Below are 24179 nucleotides of genomic sequence, written 5' to 3' on the forward strand. Positions count from 1 at the left end.
GTGGAGTGTTCTGGCCTCTGTGGGATGGGGGGGGGAAAGATGAGGTACCAAAAGGAAGTCCCAGCAGCCATGTCTCTGGCTCGGAGAAGGAGAAAAGGAGAGCGATAGTGCTCACAGATGCTATTCTGTTCCACCAACGTCAGAAACCAGTGCCCAACCAATTCGATTCACTCCACAGTTCAAAACCAGCCTTGTCCCTCTGGCCAAACAGTTTTTTAAATTTTTTTTATTTTTCACACTGTGAACCATATCAACCAAAATATATACAAACGTTTCTCATTAAATATATACAGTGGGGCATTTTCTCCCTTTATTCCCCCTTCCCACCCCCCTCCAAAACCAATAAACATTAAACATATACAATACAATAAAACCATTAAACAATGTCTTCACACAATGAAAAATAAACAAGAAAAATGTACCATCTCCTTTTACACACTGGATCAAGTCGTTTTGTCTTCTCATCATTTTAGGGGGTAGAGGTCCGAGGTGAGCCCTCTCTGTTATGTTCCATGTACGGTTCCTAAATTTGTTCAAATAATGTGACATTATTTTTTAAATTATGTGTTATTTTTTCCAATGGAATACATTTAATCATTTCTATGTACCATTGCTGTACTCTCAGGCTCTCTTCCATTTTCCAAGTTGACATTATAGATTTTTTGCTACTGCTAAGGCTATCATAATGAATCTTTTTTGTGCTTTATCCAATTTGAGGCCTAATTCCTTTCTTCTTATGTTACTTAGAAGAAAGATCTCTGGAATTTTTGAAATGTTATTTTTTGAGATTCTATTTAATATCTGATTTAGATCTTTCAAAAACATTTTCACTTTCGTGCACGTACTGTTGTTCCCATTTCCTTCTAACAGTGAAAACATCTATCTGATAATATCACTCCTTTCAAGGAGTGATATATAACCTGTGTAACCAATTATACTGTATCTTGCGTAACCTTGTGTTTATTGTATTCTTCATAGTTCCAGAACATAACTTTTCCCATGCTTCATTTTTTATATTTATGTTTAAATCCTTTTCCCACTTTTGTTTAGGTTTATAGCTTATTTCATCATTTTCCTTATCTTGCAACTTAATGTACATGTTTGTTATAAATCTTTTAATTATCATTGTGTCTGTAATCACATATTCAAAGCTGCTTCCTTCTGGTAATCTCAGTCTGTTTCCCAATTTATCCTTTAAATAAGCTTTCAGTTGATGATATGCAAACATTATACTGTGAGTTATTCCAAATTTGTACTTCAACTGTTCAAATGTTATAAATTATGTCCCAAAAAACAATTTTCTATTCTTTTGATTACTTTTCTCTCCCATTCTCTAAAGGAAAGGTTATCTATTGTAAAAGGGATTAGTGGATTTTGCATCAATAATAATTTTGGTATTTGGTAATTTGTTTTTTCCTTTCGAAGTGGATCCTCTTCAATGTATTAAGTAAATGATGCAATACTTGTGAGCTTTTATATTGCACCAACTTTTTTTCCCACTTATAAAGTATATGTTCCGGTACCTTCTCCCCTATTTTATCTAGTTCTTGTCTGGTAAAAATCTGATAAATACCTTAATTGTGCAGCTCTATAATAATTTTTAAAGTTTGGTAACTGCAACCACCTTGGTTATATCTCTCTGTTAATTTATCAATGATATTCCAATGGTTTATTATCTTCTCTAATTTTATTTCTTGCCCGCTCCAGTATATTTTCTCTTGTCGTATATCTCAAAAATTTTACTAAGATGGATCTTGGTTTTTTTATGTATCTGTGGTTTCGGAGCTAATGCTCTGTGCGCCCTTTCTATTTCCATTTTTTCCTGCTTTTCTGTCATTCCCAGGACCTTTGGGAGCCGTTCTTTTATAAATTCCTTTATATTTGTGCCTTCATCTTCCTTCAGGCCCACTATTTTTAAGTTGTTTCACCTACTATAATTTTCCAACATCAACTTTCTGAGCTAACAACTCTTGTGTCTTTAATTTTTTTGTCACTTTCTTCCAATTTTCCTCTTAAGTCGTTTACTTCCCATTTCTACAGCTGTTTCTCGTTCTTCCACATTTTCTACTCTTTTCCCTATTTCTGTCACGACCAGTTCTAAACTTAGCTTTTTATCTTCTGTTCTTTTCATTTTTCTTTTAATGCACTAAATTCTAATGACAACCATTCCTTTAATGCTCTCATTTGTTCTTCAAAAAGAAGCTTTATCTATATTCTGTCCACCTTCTATTTCTCTGTGAAGATCTTGGTCATCTTCTTCCTCTTCTTCTGTGTCTGTACCTGTGTTTGTGTCTTCTTCTTCCCTTTGTATCTGTGTCTCTTCTGATTTTCCTGATGAGTTGCTTGTCTCACATTGTCGGGCCTCTTGTTGCTGGGCCTCTTGCTGTTGGTCCTCTCCTTCTGAGCTGCTCATCTGTCAGGCCTCCTGCTGCTGCTGCTCCTCTTGCCATTCACCCCGTTGACTTTCTTTCTCGCCTGGTACCTCACTCCCTCTCCTGCTGCCTTCCTCATCTTCCAGCTGAGATCCATGGTTTCGGGCATCCCTCAGCTGGTCATGCCGTTGTTGCCTGCTCCTCGGCTGAGCCCCCCTCCCGTCAGTGTTTTCTTTTACCTTAGATTGCGCACTGCTCATGCGCGACTCCTCGCTCATGCACAGTTGCGCACTTTTTGGCTCAGAGAGCCATTTTTGCAGTCCACCGGTCAGGGGGTCGAGACTCCACAGGGCCGGCACCAACCTCAGAGAACAGGCGCTCTTCGCCACTGCAACTCCCTGTTCCTTTGTGCCAGTAAGGCCTTCTCCATTCTTTTCCGGTGACTTTTCTTCTTTTTTTCCCCGTTTTTACTTTTTCCTTCTTAAGTGCCATCTTCTTTCTCTTCTCTGCAACTTTATCTTTTATTTCTTATATTTTATATTTGTTGAACTTTGTCTTTTTTTGACTTTATTTTTCTGGAGAGGGCTGGTTTTACCCTACCAGCCACTACTCCATCACGTGACTCCTTGGCCAAACAGTTTGAGTTATTACTGAACAATGGGGAAAATTCCCTAGTCCATCCTGTTTACAAAAAGCAGCCCAGTCTGACTAACCCTAGAAGTCAATAAATATAGGAAATGCTGGAGCTGTTATTTTGATGTTTAAGAGGCCAAGACACAAATGGGCAGGGGATGGAGAGATGTGGGCCATGAGCAGACAGATGAATTGTTGCAAGCGGTATCATGGTCGGGCCAGACCTCGTGGTGTGTAGGCCCAGTTCCCTCTGCCGTCCTATGTTCTGTGAATCACGAGTACCCCATCCTGCACCACCAACGTCCTGGAAAATTATCACCATCTTCCATGTCAATGAAAAGTGATAAATATTGGACCTGCCCGCCAAGCCCATACCTAAAAATGTTCAGTTCAGAAAACAATGGATTGATTGTGTTTTCCAAGTGCAAGGGGCCTGCTACTGCCACACCTTTTTATAAGTGTTCTGAACTTTGTTCCTTTCTGAACACAAATCTTAAAGACATTGTGTTTAAATACTGAGGACCTTTTTTTGTATAAAGGGAAACCCAAAAGTTCAGATACCTACCTTGAAGAAGGGCTCAGGCCCAAAATGTCAATAATATATCTTTACCTCCTGATGACCTTGCGAGACTTACCATATTACTCCAGCATTTGTGTTTCTTTACCTTTCCTCTGAATGCCTGCCCACTTCTGCACAATGAATCCCATTCATGCTGCATGGCGAAATGCTGGCCTATTATCCAGGATCTGGCTTGTTGCCTGGATTCAGTGCCTACAATCCCACCAATCAATATATCCCAGACTCTGGAAGCCTATCAAACTGTGCCCACTTGGGCTCTGAACCCTCATGTGGGGCGGTGCAGTTAATGCAACACTATACCAGTGCCAGCAATCCAAGTTTGAACGTGGCATTGCCTGAAAGGAGTTTGTATATTCTCCCCGTGACCTCTCCCTGGATGCTCCAGCTTCCTCCCACATTCCAAAAAAGAATTATGGGGTTGGTATGTTAATTGGGCTTCAATGGTCAGAATGGGCTACTTCGATTTAATTTGAGGATGTCTTCAAAGTTCAGATTTATTGTCAGAGTGTCTAGAAGTAGGCCACCAAAAACAGAGAATGGCACTCCAATTGCCACTTCTGGTGGGAGGGATCGTGTAGCAGCCCGCTAACTGGGACGCGACCTGGTACACAAAATGGCCGAAGAACGAGCAGACCCCACGGGGGCTAACAACCTTCGTCCCAGGTGACCACCTGCATGGCAGGAAACAATAAGCAACGGCGGGAACGCTGCCCAATCGGAGATCGGCGCTGCCATGACATCACTCCTGTCATCAGCAGTGGGGAGAAAATAAAAGCAGACCTGCCAATGCAATAAATCAGTCTTCGACTGTGACTCCTCGTGTGTGTGCTTTCTTTCAACATTTTGCAGTAGCACACACACTACAAGTGCAAACAAATAAATATTCAGTAATAAATAATGTGCAAAATAAAAAATTCTTAAATGAGTCTCTGCATTTGCTGTTGAGGAGTTTGATGGTGGAGGGGCAGCAGCTGTTTCTGAACCTGGTGATATGAGTCTCTTTCCTGATGGCAGCAGCAAGAAAAGAGCATGTGCTGGGTGTTGTGGGTCCTTGATGATGCTCTCTGACAGTAGCGTTCCCTGTAGATATTCTCAGTAGTGGGGAGGGTTTTGCCTGTGATGTCCATGGGGAAAAGCTGTTCCTCAGCCTGCTGGTGCTGGCTCTGATACTCCTATTCCTCTTTCCCGACAAGAGCGGCTGAAAGATGCTGTGCACGGGGTGGAAGGGACCCTCAATGATTTTGTGTGCCCTCTTCAGGCAATGATCCTGGTAGATCACATTGATGGGGGGGTGGGGACGGACTCCAGTGATCCTCTCTGCCAATCCAGTCCATTTCTCTGCAGCAAAAATACCACACTGTGATGCAGCTGGCCAGGATACTCTCAATAGAGCTCCTGTGGAAGGCTGACATAATGGTAGCCAGTACCCTTGCTCGTCTCAGTCCTCTCAAGGAGTGCAACTGCTGTTGTGCCTTTCTGAGGGGATTAATAGATTAACCTCATCCAGCTCCCTCAACAGCCCCTAATGCTAGAGCTGGATGAGGTTCTCACCCTGGATGAGACATATAAGGCAATCGAACAACTGAAAAATGGCAAAGCAGCAGGTATGGATGGAATCCCCCCAGAGGTCTGGAAGGCTGGCGGCAAAACTCTGCATGCCAAACTGCATGAGTTTTTCAAGCTTTGTTGGGACCAAGGAAAACTGCCTCAGGATCTTCGTGATGCCACCATCATCACCCTGTACAAAAACAAAGGCGAGAAATCAGACTGCTCAAACTACAGGGGAATCACGTTGCTCTCCATTGCAGGCAAAATCTTCGCTAGGATTCTACTAAATAGAATAATACCTAGTGTCGCCGAGAATATTCTCCCAGAATCACAGTGCGGCTTTCGCGCAAACAGAGGAACTACTGACATGGTCTTTGCCCTCAGACAGCTCCAAGAAAAGTACAGAGAACAAAACAAAGGACTCTACATCACCTTTGTTGACCTCACCAAAGCCTTCGACACCGTGAGCAGGAAAGGGCTTTGGCAAATACTAGAGCGCATCGGATGTCCCCCAAAGTTCCTCAACATGATTATCCAACTGCACGAAAACCAACAAGGTCGGGTCAGATACAGCAATGAGCTCTCTGAACCTTTCTCCATTAACAATGGCGTGAAGCAAGGCTGTGTTCTCGCACCAACCCTCTTTTCAATCTTCTTCAGCATGATGCTGAACCAAGCCATGAAAGACCCCAACAATGAAGACGCTGTTTACATCCGGTACCGCACGGATGGCAGTCTCTTCAATCTGAGGCGCCTGCAAGCTCACACCAAGACACAAGAGAAACTTGTCCGTGAACTACTCTTTGCAGACGATGCCGCTTTAGTTGCCCATTCAGAGCCAGCTCTTCAGCGGTTGACGTCCTGCTTTGCGGAAACTGCCAAAATGTTTGGTCTGGAAGTCAGCCTGAAGAAAACTGAGGTCCTCCATCAGCCAGCTCCCCACCATGACTACCAGCCCCCCCACATCACCATCAGGCACACAAAACTCAAAACGGTCAACCAGTTTACCTATCTCGGCTGCACCATTTCATCAGATGCAAGGATCGACAATGAGATAGACAACAGACTCGCCAAGGCAAATAGCGCCTTTGGAAGACTACACAAAAGAGTCTGGAAAAACAACCAACTGAAAAACCTCACAAAGATAAGCGTATACAGAGCCGTTGTCATACCCACACTCCTGTTCGGCTCCGAATCATGGGTCCTCTACCGGCACCACCTACGGCTCCTAGAACGCTTCCACCAGCGTTGTCTCCGCTCCATCCTCAACATCCATTGGAGCGCTTTCATCCCTAACGTTGAAGTACTCGAGATGGCAGAGGTCGACAGCATCGAGTCCACGCTGCTGAAGATCCAGCTGCGCTGGATGGGTCACGTCTCCAGAATGGAGGACCATCGCCTTCCCAAGATCGTGTTATATGGCGAGCTCTCCACTGGCCACCGTGACAGAGGTGCACCAAAGAAAAGGTACAAGGATTGCCTAAAGAAATCTCTTGGTGCCTGCCACATTGACCAGTGGGCTGATAACGCCTCAAACCGTGCATCTTGGCGCCTCACAGTTTGGCGGGCAGCAACCTCCTTTGAAGAAGACCGCAGAGCCCACCTCACTGACAAAAGGCAAAGGAGGAAAAACCCAACACCCAACCCCAACCAACCAATTTTCCCCTGCAACCGCTGCAACCGTGTCTGCCTGTCCCGCATCGGACTTGTCAGCCACAAACGAGCCTGCAGCTGACGTGGACTTTTTACCCCCTCCATAAATCTTCGTCCGCGAAGCCAAGCCAAAGAAAAAAAAAAATAAGGTGCATCTTGGCGCCTCACAGTTCGGCGGGCAGCAACCTCCTTTGAAGAAGACCGCAGAGCCCACCTCACTGACAAAAGACAAAGGAGGAAAAACCCAACCCCAACCAACCAATTTTCCACTGCAACTGTGTTTGCCTGTCCCGCATCGGACTTGTCAGCCACAAACGAGCCTGCAGCTGACGTGGACTTTTACCCCTCCATAAATCTTCGTCTGCGAAGCCAAGTCAAAGAAAGAATAGAGGTGTCTAAAATTCTGAGGCCCCTCAGGCCTTTAAACTTCATAATCCCCAATTATCTTTCAGGAAACAAAGAGTGTAAGTGGTAATTCTGTTGCGCCCAAGGATAAAGAATCTCAGGGATGTATGTACTCTGACAATAAATTTGAATCTGTTTACTGATGGTTACCCTGTGACTGCTGGATCGTTCTGAGGCTGGGACATTGCAGCCTTAATCTCCTTGCCCTTCCAGTACCCCTCATGTTGACTTGAGTTCTCTTGTGTCTACCCACAGGAGGCCGCCGAGCTCTCCTCTTTGACACCCCAGCTGGATGAGCTGGGTGTCCCTCTCTACGCTGTCATCAAAGAAAATATCAAGAATGAAGTGAAGGACTTTCAGCCCTATTTCAAAGGAAAAATCTTTCTAGATGTCAATGTATGTACTCTTTATCGAACATTGGGAAGGGGAGATGAGCTGTGCTGGCAGCAGTATTGATTTCAGTAAAAATGTTGGTATCTGGCACCTATGGCAATTGGTAGATGCCAGATAAGTGAATTTTCTGGTTGCTTGAGTAATCCACCTTCATTAAGAATAAGCAATTAAAAAGACAAAAATACTGTACTTACACTGAACAAACTTTACTTTTTATGAATATATAAACCTTAAAGCATTTAACTTTATTTTTAGTCACATTTATTGAAAACATTTAAGCATCGCTGCATCTGAAGATTCCACCCCCTCCACGGATCCGACCAAAAAACAATCAATAACATTATAGATAATAACCCCCCCCCACAAGTTTACAGATAAAGACTGTGGGTGACTTACTAAGCAGGAATAAGAAGACACTTTGAGTCACCCCAACGGTGAGTGGCATCAACCAGCTCTTCATCCTGGGTGACGCCATCACTGTTTCACACAACTTTATTCAAACAGCTGCTATGAGCAAAGCCAGACCAAGGCACTCCGCTAGGTGAATATTTGCTCCCATCTTCACCAAAGGTCTAGGTGTTGCTTCAGAGAACATTTACTTTAAAAAATTTTAAACTTGTGTATTTTTTACCTATTATTTTATTCTTGTATTAATTTTTTAATTTATTTTCCTCAATTTTTTTTTATTTTGCTAGTTTCTTGAGGCTGCCAGTTGCTTGAACTCCGGATACCAAGAGTTTTACTGTACGTGTATTTTGAACTCCAGCCACTGGTCGTTGGGATGACAGAGGTGTTGGGGAGGGTCATTAAAGGAAGCACAAATTGATCAGAATTTAATGTTAATTGTTTGATGCCTGGGGGATTGTCTCCTTCATTTTTAGAGTCTGGAATTTTAAAAAATACATTTTGTACAAGGACCATCCTTGCTGATACCCAACAAGCCATGGCTTTCACAGCTGCAAACTGCACAGAGATAGAACTCTTTGCTCTGAACCAATTGTGACGTGGAAATTCAAGTCCAACTGGGAATGTGGGGATTAGTTAGTTAGAGAGAAATGTTTCTTTCCTTCCCATTTCTTGATCCAGAGGAAGGACCTTGAGCTCGTTCAAGTTTATTGCCATTTGATTGCACAAGTACAACCTGACAAAGCAGAGTTCTCTGATCCTTGGTCCAAAACACACAGACACGCAACCAGACATAACCCACAGACAGACAAACAATACATGTGCAGGACGAGTCTTCATATGTGCAAATAAATTGTTTTGTGAATATGGGAGTCTCAGATGGTTAGTGGGAGCAGTTCTTTTGGTCGTTCAGCTGCCTGTGGGGAGAAGCTGTTCCTCAGCCTGGTGGTGCTGGCTCTGATCCTCCTGTACCTCTTCCCAGGACAGGAGTAGCTGAAAAATACTGTGTGAGGGGTAGAAGGGGACATTCGTGATTTAGCGCGCCCTCTTCAGACAATGATCCCGCTAGATCACGTGGGGGGAGGGGAGACTCCAGTGATCCTCTTTGCCACTCTTATAGTCCTGTGGGTTGACCTCTGATCCATTTCTCTGCAAAAACTGTACCACACTGTGAAGTAGCTGGCCAGGATGCTCTTGATAGAGCTCCTGGGGAAGTTTGACATGATGGTGGCCAGTAGCCTTGCACGATTAAGCGTTCTCAGGAAGTACAATCACTGTTGCACCTTCCTGACACGTGAGGAGATGTGTGTCCATGCTGCACTAGTTAAATGCACGCCAAAGAATCTCGGCATTTATCTTTCTTGCTCTGTTTTGTAGAAATGTTTCTACGGGCCAAGGCAGCGGATCCTAGGATTGATGGGGTTTGCTCGCCTGGGTGTTTGGAGAAACTTCATCCGGGCCTGGCGGAAGGGATTCACCGGGAACACCGATGGGGAAGGCTTCATTCTTGGAGGCGTTTTCGTCATTGGACCTGGGGAGCAGGTCAGAGAGAACGGATGGGGATCGTGTTTTACTTCTGTGTTGGGAATAGAAGCAGGGCACCTTGGCTCCTTTCCAAATGCATTGTAAACTTGATAAGACCTAGGAGCAGAATATGCTGTTCAGCCCATCGAGTCTGCTCCGTCCTTTAATCATCAACTGATCCATTTTCCCACCCAGCCCACTGCCCGGTCTTTGATGCCCTGGCTAATCAAGATCCAATCAACCTTAGCCCTAAATACACCCAATGACCCAGCCTCCACTACTGCCTAGGCAACAAATTCCATAGATTTACCACCCTCTGCCTGAAGAAATTCTTTGCATCCCTGTTCTAAGCGGATACTCTTCACTCCTGAGGTTATGCCCTCTTGTCCTCGATTCTCCCACCATGGGAAACGACCTTCCTACATTCAAAATGTTTCAAAAATATTCCCCCCTAATTTTTCTACATTCTGATGAGTACAGGCCAAGAGCGTTAAACACTCCTCATATGATAACTATTTCTTTCCTGGAATTATCCTTGTGACCCTCCTCTGAACCCTTTCCAATGTCAGCAAATCCTTTCTTCAATGAGGAGCCCAAAACTGCCCACTGCATCTTCCCGAGCAGCTCCGACCATAGGCCCACCACCTTCTTTCTGTAAACATTGGCCCTCAGATTACCTCTAAATTTCTACCCTCTCATCTGAGTGGAATGCAGCAGGGTCAGTTTTGTCATTTCAGAGAAGGTTGGATAAGTGCATGGATGGGAGGGGATTGGAGGGTGAGACTAGAGGAGATCACTTAAATCAGTGTACACTAAGAGGTCTTGTCTCTCTCTCCATGAACCTGGAAGGCTAGACTGTAGCTCTGGACTGCTTTATATACAAGGTCACTGGGGTGACCCCTGGTGACCTAATGGTGTAATTACATATCACCACATGTATTTAACATTTTTTTAATGTAGACCACACATGTCAAACTCTGGCCCGCGGGCCAAATTTGACCCGCGATATAATTATATTTGGCCCGCAAGATCATTTCAAAAATGTATTAGAGGTGGCCCGCCCTGCAGCGAGAGCTGATGCTGTTTTTTGGTAATGTCACCCCCACCATCCTCCCCCTTCATTGCACATCCTTCCCCACCCCCTAACTATCCCCTCCCCCCTAAAACCACCCTCCTTAAAAGATGGCCAGAATATTCTCAAAAAGGAATCCAGAATGGTAAAGTTCCACAAACCTTCTGCTGGGAATCCTAACAACACCCGGGCATCAGATCCATGGGACGCGGAGGGAGCAAGAGTGTTGCAGGTTGACTGTGCAAACTTTGAGAACGGGGAAAACAAAATTGTAACACAAGAAGTCTGTCGATGTCATCAGCCGGCAAGCCAGTTGGAAGGCTCCCCGCACAACCAGTCACTTCTCCCACCTGTCGAGCGGTGTGGCGGATTGGCGAGCGCCTGTGATTTCCTGTCGGCGCGACGGACATGCACGGCCCCTGTTGTTCCGCAAAGGCTGATCGGCAGCGCGCTGGGCCTGAGTGGGTGGGTAAGCAGGGGTGGGCAGAGGGTGTAGGTGAGGAGTAATGGGCAGGGGAAGTTATAGTGGTGCAGGGGCAGTTAGAGGGAGGGATGAGGTAAAAGGGGAGGGGCAGGGTGAGTAGGGGAGGGGTGATTAGAGGGTGAGAGACGGGTAGAGGGAGGAACAGGTTGAGGGGAGAGGCAGTAGAGGGGCGTGAATAGGATGGGGTGGGTAGAGGCAGAGTGAGTGGAGTGAGGGGTGAGTAGAGGTTGGGTAAAGGACTGGTCAGGTAGAGGGATGGTGGGTCGAGGGTGAATAGAGGCCTAGAGCCTGAGGAGTGAGCAGGAAATGCTGAGTCCTGATGCAGGCCAAAATGGACACAACCTGTGAATGCTGACTACATCTCCACAGGGACCAAATAGGTTTCCCTCAGGTCAAGCAAAGGGTGAACTTGAGCTACCTACTCCTGACCTGTAACATTATCCTCCTAAAGTTATATCCTAAAGTTTAACATTACATACGTTGAAAGAAGAGAAAACATGCAGATGTTGTTGAAAAATTTCAATAAATATTTAGTTCGGCCCTCGACTTAGTCCAAGTTTTTAATTTGGCCCTCCATGAATTTGAGTTTGACACCCCTGATGTAGACGTACAGCACAGTAACAGGCCATTTTGGCAAACGAGTCCCAATTTTCCCCCCAGGGAAAACCGTTCAGACACGGGGTGGGGGGGGGGGGGTGGAGAGGGGAGAATGTACAAACCCCTTGCAGACAGCGCAGGATTTGAACCCCAGTCCAGATCACTGGCCCTGTGAAGGTGTTGTGTTAACCACTACGCCAACCACACCGCCGTAGTAGCCAGAACTCTATGCAAATAATTCAGTGTGGTCCTGGTTTTGTGGAGCTGTCCCCTGCCCCCCGCCCCCCCCATGGTAGCCCAGATTGTATCCAATGCTTTCTTCTCCAGCCTGCCCACATCCACCACCGCTTATTCACTCCGCACATTTATGCTCTCTGGAGAATGTTGCCTGGTTGAGAGTAGTTTAGTTCCAACGAGAGACTGGATAGGCTGGCATTGTTTGCTCTGGAACAAAGAAAGCTGAGGGTGAGCTGAAAGAAGTACTGTCTGTCCTTGCAAGAGGCATAAGTAGACTAAATAGAGTCAGTCAGAATCATTCTCACATGATCGTGGCCTCAATAACACGAGGGCGTGGTTTTAAATTTAAATATAACAGCACGGTAACAGGCCCCTTCAGCCCAATGAATCTACAGCCCCCAGTACCACATCCATCATTAAGCCAATTTATTCCCCCACATTTCTGTGATAATCATGCTGACTGTCAAGGTACAAAAATAAACAGCAGAACCCACGAAAATAGAACACAGATTTTATTGAGTTAGGCCAGTGGGAATGAGTGGGATTAATCAGGTGGATCCATTGTCACCCCTATTACCAGAATCTCATTCCGAGGTTCAAGTGAAGCAGTACAATATTTATTCGCCTTGCATACGAATTTATAGGCATCACTTTGATGAAGGGTGGAGACGCGAGGGCCAGGTTAGTGGGAGAATCATCCAAAGAGATGAATGACCTGCAGCTGGAGAGACAAGCACGAGGTTGCAGGATGCCCTGTCGAGCATTTATGGGGTCACTGGTGGGTTGAGTGAGCGGGGAGGGAGGATTTTGACGATCTGCTGCTCTTTTGCCCACACAGGGGATCCTCTTGGAGCACCAGGAGAAGGAATTTGGTGATGCTGTTGACCACACGTCCCTGCTAGAGGCCGTTGGAAGGATTAAGCCTTGGAAGGAGACAAAATCTGAGTTTTAAATTATGTTGGCAGATTGGCTGATTGTAAGCACAGCCCCATATCTAAACACAGAACCCACTAACCTAAACGCAGCATCGATACCCAACCAGATAAACGCAGCACCCAGTAATCTAAACGCAGAACCCACTAACCTAAACACAGGATCCATACCCAATCAGATAAACACAGCACCCAGTAATCTAAACATCACCCGCACCCAGCCAGATAAACACAGCACCCAGAAATCTAAACACAGCACCCACACCCAACCAGATAAACACAGCACCCAGAAATCTAAACGCATCACCCACACCCAGCCAGATAAACACAGCACCCAGAAATCAAAACGCAGCACCCACACCCAGCCAGATAAACACAGCACCCAGAAATCAAAACGCAGCACCCACACCCAACCAGATAAACACAGCACCCATACCCAACCAGATAAACACAGCACCCAGAAATCTAAACGCATCACCCACTCCCAACCAGATAAACACAGCACCCAGTAAGTACATGATCGTGGACCTGACAATCTAAATTTGGTATCCAACCAGCTAATTGCATGACCGCCAATCTAACCGCAGCACCCTGTACACAACATTCTAAACATTGTACCCAGTACCCATAATCCAAACCCAATGTCCAAAATGTAACTGCAGCCCCCAATATCCAATAAGCCATGTACCCAACAGTCCAAACAGAATGCCCAGAGCTCAACCTTCTAGACTGCTGACCTTGCCATCTGCACACCACCAGCCGCCCAAACCCTGATCCATTATCCTCCCCTCTACCACCTTTTGACTTTTTGGTTTTGTGTGAGTCCCTGGCCGGTATGTATTAATGAGGGTCTGATTATAAATCGTTTGATCAGGCCTGATGCTTACACCGCTGGTTAGAAGAGGCAGACACTGAGTCAAAATGGAAATATCATTCATCATGGACCACAAACTGAATCAATAAATATTTGTTAAACTTGAGCAAATGAATTTTAGTTTTGATCTCAGCTCCCACTTTCAAGCTCTTAACTGTGGTCTGTTCTCCACCAGAAAGGCCCTTTGCCTTTTTCAGAAAAGCTAGAAGAAAAATCCCTTGCTTCCTTTGATGCTGAGTTTTTTTCTCTCTCCACAGTTAGTGGCTGTGCTGTGGGTCTTCCCTGACATCCTCCTGTGTGCCCAGATTGCCCGTGACCTCTTCGCTCTGTATCCACGGGGGGCATGGGGGTTCGAATCCTGCGTAAGGAGTTTATATGTTCTCCCCATGACCGTGTGGGTTTCCTCCCACCGTTCAAAACGTGTGGGGGATTGTAGGTGTAATTGGGTAGCCCAAGCTCATGGGCGGCAGGGCCTGTTGCCCTGCTGTATGTCCAAATTTAAATTGAAAGATCTCACTGTCCAGATCATTTCACCCATTCCAATTAGATCAGACCCTTGTGTCACAGCTGTTCAGCTTATTAGAAATTTACAAATCACTGTCCAACAATTTGAGATTTAGAATTGTGATGCGCTGTTACACAGAATCAGACACACACAAGGTAAAGACTGTACAACAGGCTTTAATCCACAAAGACTTCCACAGAGCCAGGCTGGCTGTGGCTGCACCAACTCAGTGTGAGGCCTCGGGAGGCCGGCGCAGGCTTATATTCCGTAGGGTGATTGACACCCGACCGGGTGGGACTTGATCCATTCAGGCCGACTGATTGACAGCAGCCAGGTGTTGTCCTGTCCCTTTACACTCCTGCAGGTACGGAGGTTGTCCCCTGCAGTAGGCCGGTGGTGTACCACCACAAGAATCAAATTTGCTCTCACAGAATTCATGCGAGAAAAGTTAAATAGAATTTAATTGGACTCATATTTCCTGACAATCACAAGTGAAATGGCTTCACCTTCCAGATGTGGACCACATTATACGAACACAGCCTCCAGTCCTGATCTACAGCAACCTCTGGGATTTATATTTCCTGTTGAGACTGGGAGGACCAACACAAGGGTGGGACATACCACTTTTCGAGGTCCTGGCTGACTTGCTGCCCATCATTTCTGCTCTCACCCTTTATCACTCAATACTCTTAATCTCCAGACATTTTGTAAATCTCCCTTTTAAATGTGCCACCACATTATGGGAGGGGTAAAGTCCAGGGAAGATTACCCAGCATGTTGTCTGGGTTGGAGGACGCAAGGTGAGAGAACTGGATTTCCCTGGAGTGAAGGTGGCCGAGAGAGACTTGATAGAGGACAGGGGACAAATACAAGATCAGTAGAGATCTAAGAAGATAGTCAAAGTCTTTGTGGTGTATCGATGGCACACTCACCACCAATTGGGGCCCCAAACAGACCTTTCAAGTGATGCAGCATTTCAATTGTGGGTGTGACCTACTGCATCTGGTGCTCCCTTTATGGCCTTCACTACAATAGAAAGACTGGACACAGACTGGGAGATCGCTTCGGTGAGCACCTTCACTCTGTCCGCATCAGTGACAGGGACCATTTCAATTCTGAGCCCCACTCCCATGCTGACACAACATGTACTATCTCACCAAGACCACCTGTAAATTTGGAGGAACACTTGATTTTCTGTCTGGGCACTCTCTAGCCAGATGGCATGACCCCCCCCCCCGTTTGCTAGTATGCCCTCCCTCCTGCCCACCCAAGCAACTTTTTTCAGGCGCCTGCTCATACCTGAATGAAGGGCTGAAGCCCGAAACGTTGGTTTTATCCTTGCTATATTAAGTACATGGACCTGCTGAGTTCCTCCAGCTTTGTGTTTTACTTTTGTGAGAGATTATAGAATATAGGAAGTAAAGCTAGTATGAATGAAATAAGGAATACTAGACTAGACTAGAGGAAGTTAAGTAAGTGCTGAGTAGGGATGAATTCCGATAAGAGTGTGAGGAAGGGTTACGCAAGTATCATAGAATAAGGGTCTTATAGTGATAGAAAGAATTAGCAAGTTCTGCATAGAGAATTTAAGTCCTGGGGGTTGAGAGAATAAGGACAAAGGCAGATTCATGAATAAGGACAATGACATGATAGGACCCACACCCGTGGTCTTTCAAGTTTACAGAAACTGCACATAGGCAGACAGAATTACCAAATGCCAAACCAATCCAGGAGGCAGAAGAATGTTAAGGGGGGGGAGGGTACCTCTACTCTGAAATGAACTGTATAAAAGTTGGGTAAGCCCCAGTATCTGTGTGTATTCCCATGGTAAGGGGAAGCACCCAACTTTGCACTGTTGTATAATAAATGTTCTTTGTTCTCAACTTTTGTCTCAAGCGAAATCTGTGAAGGTACTTGTGTTTCTCGCAAATGGGGGCTCGTCCGGGATCGCACTTCCTCCACTGACAGAGTGCCCGACGACGGGGGTAGGTGCACCCCGGCTGATTCAGCTGGACTCCCGGATGATGGGTGACTGGTCAGTGGACGAAGCGAGTGATATCCAAGAAGAAGCATTGAGAACAAACGATGGGAGAACGTTAAGGAAGCGCGCTAGGAATTGCTACTGGATCCCGGTAAGAGGAATTTATTTACCTGCTAGTATGGGAGGAGTAAGTAGCAAGGGAAATAGTCCTGAAGAAGGACGGGAAGATCAGATACCTAAACATAGTCCGTTAGGATTAATGTTATCTGATTGGGGTGCGGGGAAAACCCGTGGGAAAGATAAACAGACCATGGTCAGGTATTGATATCAGGAATGGGTTAAGAATCCGATAAAAGGGAGTTCGGTATATTGGTCAAAGTTCAGATCCGACGAGGACTGGATGTTTCAGGCATTGAACATCTGGCTCTACCAAAATCAAAGAGGTAATACCGAGAGCAGAGAATATGCAGCCTGTTGGCTCAATGGATCGTTTGATCAAATGATTTTGAGCGAAAAGGAATGTAAGAACAAGAAGGATGAGGAACCTTCTGCCCCTGAAATACAAGGATGGGATGTGTTACATTCCCTTCCTCCACCTTATGCTCCCCCTGTGCCGGCTCCTATCTCCCTCCTCTCACCTACACTTTACCCTTCTTTACCTTCCCCTCTTCCTCCACAGTTAGAGAAAGAAGAAGAAAGTAGGGGTGGTATGATGACCCGCTCACAGAGTACAAGATTACCACCTCACTTGACACGAGAGGGAGGAGATTTTGATTATGAGGGTCATTCAGAACAGTGTGAGACCCTTCAAGAGGGAAGGGCAAAACTCTTTGATTTGTCTCCCGGAGGGCAGGAACCTAAACATCATAGAGGAGGGAATAAGCCAGAAATTAACTGGATGAGACTTTTACGAGAGGTTCCCTTGGGAGGGGATGTGGGGGGGTGGGGGGGGTCTCGGGTTCGTAAATGTGCCTCTGACCAGTACGGTGGTGCGCAATTTTAAGAAGGAAATGACCTCTATGATAGAAGACCCTCAGGGATGTGGAGAACAATTAGATCAATTTTTGGTGCCTAATGTATATACCTGGGATGAATTAATGTCTATCTTTAAGACTCTGTTTACTTTGGATGAGTGTGGAATGATTCGCCAGGCAGGGATTAGAGTCTGGGATAGGAAAGACCAAGAGGGACCAGAGACAATACCTGGAAAAGCAAAATTTCCCCTGGTAAACCCAAATTGGGATAAGACTACTAATGATGGTCGCATGAATCTAATAAAAGGAATGAAGGAGTCTGTTCCAAAAGGACAGAACTTTAAGAAGGCATTTGAGGTTCCCCAAGGTCCCGAGGAGGCCCCCTCTGCATTTCTGAATAGATTGCGTGCGGCCACACAGCAATATGGAGGGTTGGATATAGGATCCCCAGCAGGTAAACAGTTGGTATTGACGGGCTTTGTTACTAATTCAGCCCCAGATATCAGGAAGAAATTACAAAAGACAGAGAATTGGCATGAACAGCTTTTACAGATCGCACAAAGGGCATACGTCCAGAGGTCTGAAGATAAACAGAAAGGAAAGGCTAAGATTTTGATGCAGGCAGTCAAGGAAGTTGTGGAGGGGCAGCAGGGAAATGTTAGGAGCTGTGTGCCAGCTCCTGGATGTTGGGAGGAGCGCCAGGAGTGGGGAAGTAGAGACCAGAGCAGAGGCAGGGGTAGAGGAGAATTCCAGGGACGATGACCATTCCCAGGACCCCGTGGAGACCCTGGTAGAAATTGAGAAACAGAAGCATTAGTTTGCTATTATTGTAAAAAGGAGGGACACTTTAAGAGGGAATGCCCAATGCGAGCCAGGGAGACGCGATCTTATGCATTGATGGAGGCAAATTATGAATAGGGGGGTCAGGGTTCTCAGCCAATACACACCATGGGGCTGCATGGAGAACCATTGGTAAATTTAAGCATAGGACCCCACGATGACGAGGGTTTTCTAGTAGATTCTGGGGCGGCCTGGTCTAGTATTTTATAATGGCCCAAGGGTGTTAAAACAGAAGGGACAGTGATGATTTCGGGAGTGGGAGGAAGAGATTTTACGGTCCCTATACTAAAGAATGTAAGGATACAAATGAGAGAAAAGATAATAACAGAGGATATTTTACTAGTTCCCCAAGCTGGAGTTTGCCTGTTGGGATGAGATTTACAAGACCAATTGGCTATCGGTACCAGACCACAGGGATCAGGTATCGGGGTTCAATTTTATGTACTAACAGAGGAGGATCGGGAACTAATAAATCCTAGAGTATGGGCAAAAAGAGGCAATAGAGGAGGGTTAGATGTTCCTCCCCTGCAAGTTACTTTAAAAGACCCTGACCAAGTAATTAGACGAAAACAGTATCCAATTCCTACGGCTGGCCGAAAGGGGCTGCAGCCAGTAATTGACCAATTGGTGAAAGATGGTATACTCGAACCTTGTATGTCACCTTTTAATACCCCAATTTTACCTGTCCAAAAACCAGATGGTACCTGTCGATTAGTGCAGGGTTTGAGGGAGTTAAACAAAAACATTCTCACCCGTTATCCGGTCGTACCTAACCCCTATACGATAATGGGTAAAATTGATCCCCATAGTAAGTGGTTTAGTGTAATTGACCTCAAAGATGCCTTCTGGACCTGTCTGTTGGCAATAGACAGTAGGGACATGTTTGCATTTGAGTGGGAGAATCCTTTTACAGGACAGAAAAATCAATACCGGTGGACGGTCCTTCCCCAGGGTTTTACAGAATCCCCAAATTTGTTTGGCCAAGTTTTAGAACAGGTACTAGATGAGGCCCCTCAGAGAGAGAATTGTCAATTAATACAATATGTTGATGATTTATTAATCACGGGAAAAATGTATGATGTGGTTAAACAATACACTTGAATTTCTAAATTTTCTAGGGAATAAGGGTCTTAGAGTGAGTGAATGAAAGTTACAATTTGTTTAATCTGAAGTTAAATACTTAGGTCATCTGGTTAGTCAAGGAATTAGGAAGATAAGTCCAGAGAGAACATGCGGTATTCTGCAGATCCCGCCTCCAAAGAGTGCTTGACAACTTAGAAAATTCCTTGGTTTAGTGGGATACTGTAGAATTTGGATTGAGAATTATTCTAGCCTGGTCAAATTTCTTTATCATAAACTTGCGACTCTAGGGGGTAAAACTGTTGTCTGGACGGAGGAGGAGATTAAAGATTTTACCTTGGTGAAACAGCGTCTTATTAGTGCCCCAGTTTTGGCTTTACCCAACCTAAATAAGCCATTTGACCTATATAACAATGCGAAAGACGGTGTGGCTATGAGAGTATTAACCCAAGAGAAGGCAGGCTTTAGACAACCAGTTGCCTTTCTGTCAAACATTTTAGATCCTGTTTGTCGTGGTTGGCCAGAATATGTGCAAGCAATTGCAGCCACTGCTATTTTAGTCGAAGAAGGATGAAAGATTACGTTTGGTGCCCCGATGATAGTTCACACCCCTCACACAGTCCGCATCATTTTCTTACAACGTGCCGGAAGGTGGCTTACTGATTCTAGATTTTTAAAGTATGAAGCGATTCTCATGGATAGGGATGATTTGACACTGATTATGAACAAAGAACAGAATCCAGCCGCCTTCTTGGTTTCTCCAGATTCTGATACTTTCCCAAAGATTTAGAGAATGTATGTTTAGAAGTGATAGATTTACAGACAAAAATTAGAGATGATTTAAGTGATGAACCTTTACGGGAGGGTGAAAGATGGTTTATTGATGGATCTTCCCGCTGCATTGACGGCATTCTTTATAGCGGGTATAGTGTGGATGGGAATGAAGGAGTTGTGACTGAAGCCGGTCGTCCTCCCGGTCATTGGTCGGCACAATCCTGTGAAATATATGCCCTCTGTAGAGCTCTACAGGGTTTAGAGGGAAAGGTGGGCACAATCTATACCGACTCAAAGTATGCTTTTGGTGTAGTGCACACCTTTGGAAAGATTTGGAAAGAGCGGGGAATGATAATTGGGAAAGGACAAAAGTTGATCCATGAAAACTTAATTGTTCAATCCTTAGATGCTCTTATGTTACCTGAGGAGATAGCTGTAGTTCATGTATGGAGCCATCAAATTATTGACAGTCCTGAAGCACAGGGGAACAGACGGGCAGATGAAGCTGCCAAACAGGCTGCAGTCACAGAAAAAATAGACATGCAGCTGTTACTCCCCACCCCACATGGGGTTCAAAATACTCCCATCTTTTCACGGGAAGAGGAGGTTTATATGAAAGACCAGGGAATGCATCAAACTGCCGATGGGTTGTGGTGGACGGCAGAGGGACGCCAAGTACTGAACAAAGCCTTGGCTCGTCATATCATTGATCAGCTCCACCAGCAGACACATTGGGGAACACAGGCACTTGTTGATGCTTTTGTATGGTCCTTTAATTGCTTGGGAATATACACCATAGCCAAGCAAAGTACTCGGGGTTGCCCAATCTGTCAGCGAATGAATAAGAAAGTCATGCACCAGGTAATGCCTGGCGGTCGCGATAAAGCCGTATGTCCGTTTCGACGACTACAGATTGACTTCACGGAATTACCTAAGATAGGGGTTTATAAATACCTCCTGGTGATGGTGGATCATTTTACTCGATGGGTTGAGGCTTTTCCGACCCCTAATGATCGTGCTAGCACTGTTATCCGGATATTACTAGAATCTGTTATTCCACGTTATGGCATTATTCAAACCATTGACTCAGATCGAGGTACACATTTTACCTCTCAGGTACTCCAGGGTGTGTGTAAAATCCTGGGAATAGATTGGCAGTTATATACCCCATGGCACCCCCAGAGTTCAGGCCATGTTGAACGGATGAATCAGACCCTGGAAAATCAACTCACTCGACTTCATGAGGAAACTGGCCTCTCCTGGATTAAATGCTTACCCTTAGCTTTAATTAGGACTCGCACAGTTCCTTGTAAGGACCTTGCTGTCTCACCATATGAAATGATGTTTGGTCTTCCTTACATGGGATTCCACACAGATACCCCTATCTCTGAGGCAAAGACCAGTACATATCTAAATATTTACAGGGACTTTCTACTTCTCTGTATGACTTACGACAGAAGGGTTTATTAGCTCAAAACCCACCCCTGGACTATCCTATTCATTCTGTTAAACCTGGTGATTGGGTATATGTAAAAGCGTGGCAAGACCATAAACTAAAACCGATATGTGACGGCCCTTATTGTGTACTTCTGATTACAGACACTGCAGTGCAAACAAAAGAAAAGGGGTGGACTCACATACAACGCATTAAACAAGCTAATGCACGGACTAAAGACGTTGATAATATACCCTCCACCTGGCGTGCAGTCTCACATCCTTCTGGTCTGAAAGTTACGCTACGTCGGGAAAAAGTGGTGTAATGTTATTTTTATTATTTGCTGTATTGTTTGTCTGTTGGTTCCCAACTTTTGGGGAAACCACCCAATTGTACACAATGTATTAAGTCCTCCTGGAATAGGGGCAGCAGAGGTGATAATTACTTTGAGGAATGGACAGGTTTACCTTTAGAATGCAGACAGGGCACAGGTATAGAGTGTATTCATAGTGGGTACCTTATTTAGTATGGTTTAATTTAGGATCCCAACATGGACCAGGGAAACAGACCTGCCCTAGGGGAGTGGATTGGGTTGGCGTCCTGGCCTCTACAGATATTAAAGAGATGAGTGCTAAAAATATGGTACAAAGAAGATGGTGGGAAAATGATAGGCAGAACATTAGTCAGGGCCCTACCTGGAGTAGGGATAAAGGGGGTATATATGCTAATGCTCACAGACAAGCTGCTACTCACAGGTTAGGTAACAATAAACGCTCCCCCCCCCCCCCAACTTGGCATCTCGTAAATCATCCTTTGGGTCACGAATACATTCAGAAGGCTAAAGGCCATCACTATAAGGGGGATTCCAGTTGTAAACGGCTCAAGCTGCTCCAGAATACCACAGCTATTTGGCATTTAAACCGTTTAACCAGACTCCAGGCAGTTTTGAAGATTATCACCAAACAGACAGCAACGGCCTTGCATTTATTGGCTGAAGAACAACAACAGATACGAGCTACAGCTTATCAAAACCGCCTGGCTCTCGATTACTTGTTAGGTGCTGAGGGCAGCGTTTGTGGAAGATTGATTGATGACAATGGTCACGATGGTCAGGTGGTTGAACTTTTTACTGGTGACTTACAGCAGTTAGACTCGTTATTTTAGCCATCATGATACTTCCCTGCCTAATGACATGTGCAGTGTTTAATTCAACGGACCCTTCGTCAGATCACTACAAACCAAAGGATGTATGTTTCCCAAGCTCCGTCTGATGATGCTGAGATTGCGGTTCGTTTGCTGACTCGCTGGGAAAAAGACCAAGCTTCCAGTTAAGAATTTACTAAGCGTAGCTAAAGCAAAAGTGTGGATTGTGAGAGATAATAGAATATAGGAAGTAAAGCTAGTATGAATGAAATAAGGAATACTAGACTAGACTAGAGGAAGTTAAGTAAGTGCTGAGTAGGGATGAATTCCGATAAGAGTGTGAGGAAGGGTTACGCAAGAATCATAGAATAAGGGTTTTATAGTGATAGAATTAGCAAGTTCTGCATATAAAGTAAGTCCTGGGGGTTGAGATGTTTGAATAAGGACAAAGGCAGATTCATGAATAAGGACAATGACATTGTAGGAGTTTAGAAAACAGTTATTATTTTAATGGTAGGAGTTCTGAAACAGTCATAGAAGGTAGAAAGAAAAAGCAAGAAAAAAAAGCTAAAATGTTCTTTGTGTAAAATGACACATAAAAAACATCAGAACAAGTAAACAAGATAACAGAGGAATTCAAGCAGACATAGAAATATGCATGTACACACAAAGAGCTTGTTTAATAGGGGGTGGGGAAAGGAGGTGTGAGCACGGGATAAGAGAAAGTTGGAGTCAGTCAAGAGTCAGACGAATAGGGAAAAGTGCCAAACCAATCCAAGAAGGACAAATGTAAGACAAATGTAAGGGGAGGAGAAGTAAAAATTGTATAAAAACAAAGGCTTCCCGCCCTCGGGGTACTTTCCCGAGGTAAGAGGAGAGTAACCAACCTTGCAATGTTGTAAATATAAATAAATGTTCTTTGTTCTCAACTTTTGTCTTGTGAGAAACAGAAGTAGCTTCACAGAATTTGCTCGAGACAAAAATTGAGAACAAAGAACATTTATTATACAACAATGCAAAGTTGGGTGCTTCCCCTTACCCTGGGGATACACGCACATACTGGGGCTCACCCAATTTTTATACAGTTCATTTTAGTGTAGAGGTACCCTCCCACCCCCCCCCCTAACATTCTTCTGCCTCCTGGATAAGTTTGGCATTAGGCAATCCTGCCTGCCTACGTGCTGTTTCTGTGGAGGACCAGGGGGTATCCTGTGTGTCCCATCATGTCATTGTCCTTATTCACCTGCCTTTGTCCTTATTCACACCTTCCAAAACCCTCAGGGCTTACTAACTCATATGCAGAACTTGCTAATTCTTAAGGCTTACTAATTACATATGTGGAACTTGCTGACTCTAAGGCTTATCTTATTCAGACTAACTTTACTTCCTACATTCTATTATCTACCCTTATCCTATTCATACTGGCTTTATTCATTACACATATATCCATACTAGCTTTCTTCATCTCTTATATTTTCATATTAGTTTTACTCATCTCTCACAATCCTCATCTTTCTTTTAGTTACGCTTCGTGAATTCTCAACTGGAATGTATTACTTGTAAACTTGGTCTTTTCCCCAGCGAGTCAGTAAACGAACTGCAGTCTCAGCATCATCAGACAGAATTTGGGAAACATACATCCTTTGGGTTATAGTGATCTGACGAGGGGTCCGTTGAATTAAATACTGCACACAAGTCTTTAGGCAGGGGAGCACCATAATGGCCAGAATAGCGAGTC

The 24179-nt window shown here is 44.8% G+C and overlaps 1 protein-coding gene across 2 annotated transcripts in view; it reads left to right on the top strand.

Annotated features, from left to right (window-relative positions):
- The window catches only part of selenou1a (selenoprotein U 1a), a 40175-nt gene extending 26355 nt beyond the window's left edge, over positions 1-13820 (top strand). For both annotated transcript variants that reach the window (XM_069927551.1, XM_069927550.1), the window contains exons 4-6: positions 7447-7587; positions 9367-9531; positions 12742-13820. In XM_069927551.1, the coding sequence (XP_069783652.1) occupies positions 7447-7587; positions 9367-9531; positions 12742-12855 (420 nt within the window). In that variant the 3' untranslated portion in view covers positions 12856-13820. The remainder of the gene's footprint in view (positions 1-7446; positions 7588-9366; positions 9532-12741) is intronic.
- Positions 13821-24179: the final 10359 nt, after the last annotated feature.

The sequence above is a fragment of the Narcine bancroftii genome, chromosome 3, assembly GCF_036971445.1.
Source record: "Narcine bancroftii isolate sNarBan1 chromosome 3, sNarBan1.hap1, whole genome shotgun sequence".
Lineage (NCBI taxonomy): Eukaryota > Metazoa > Chordata > Chondrichthyes > Torpediniformes > Narcinidae > Narcine > Narcine bancroftii.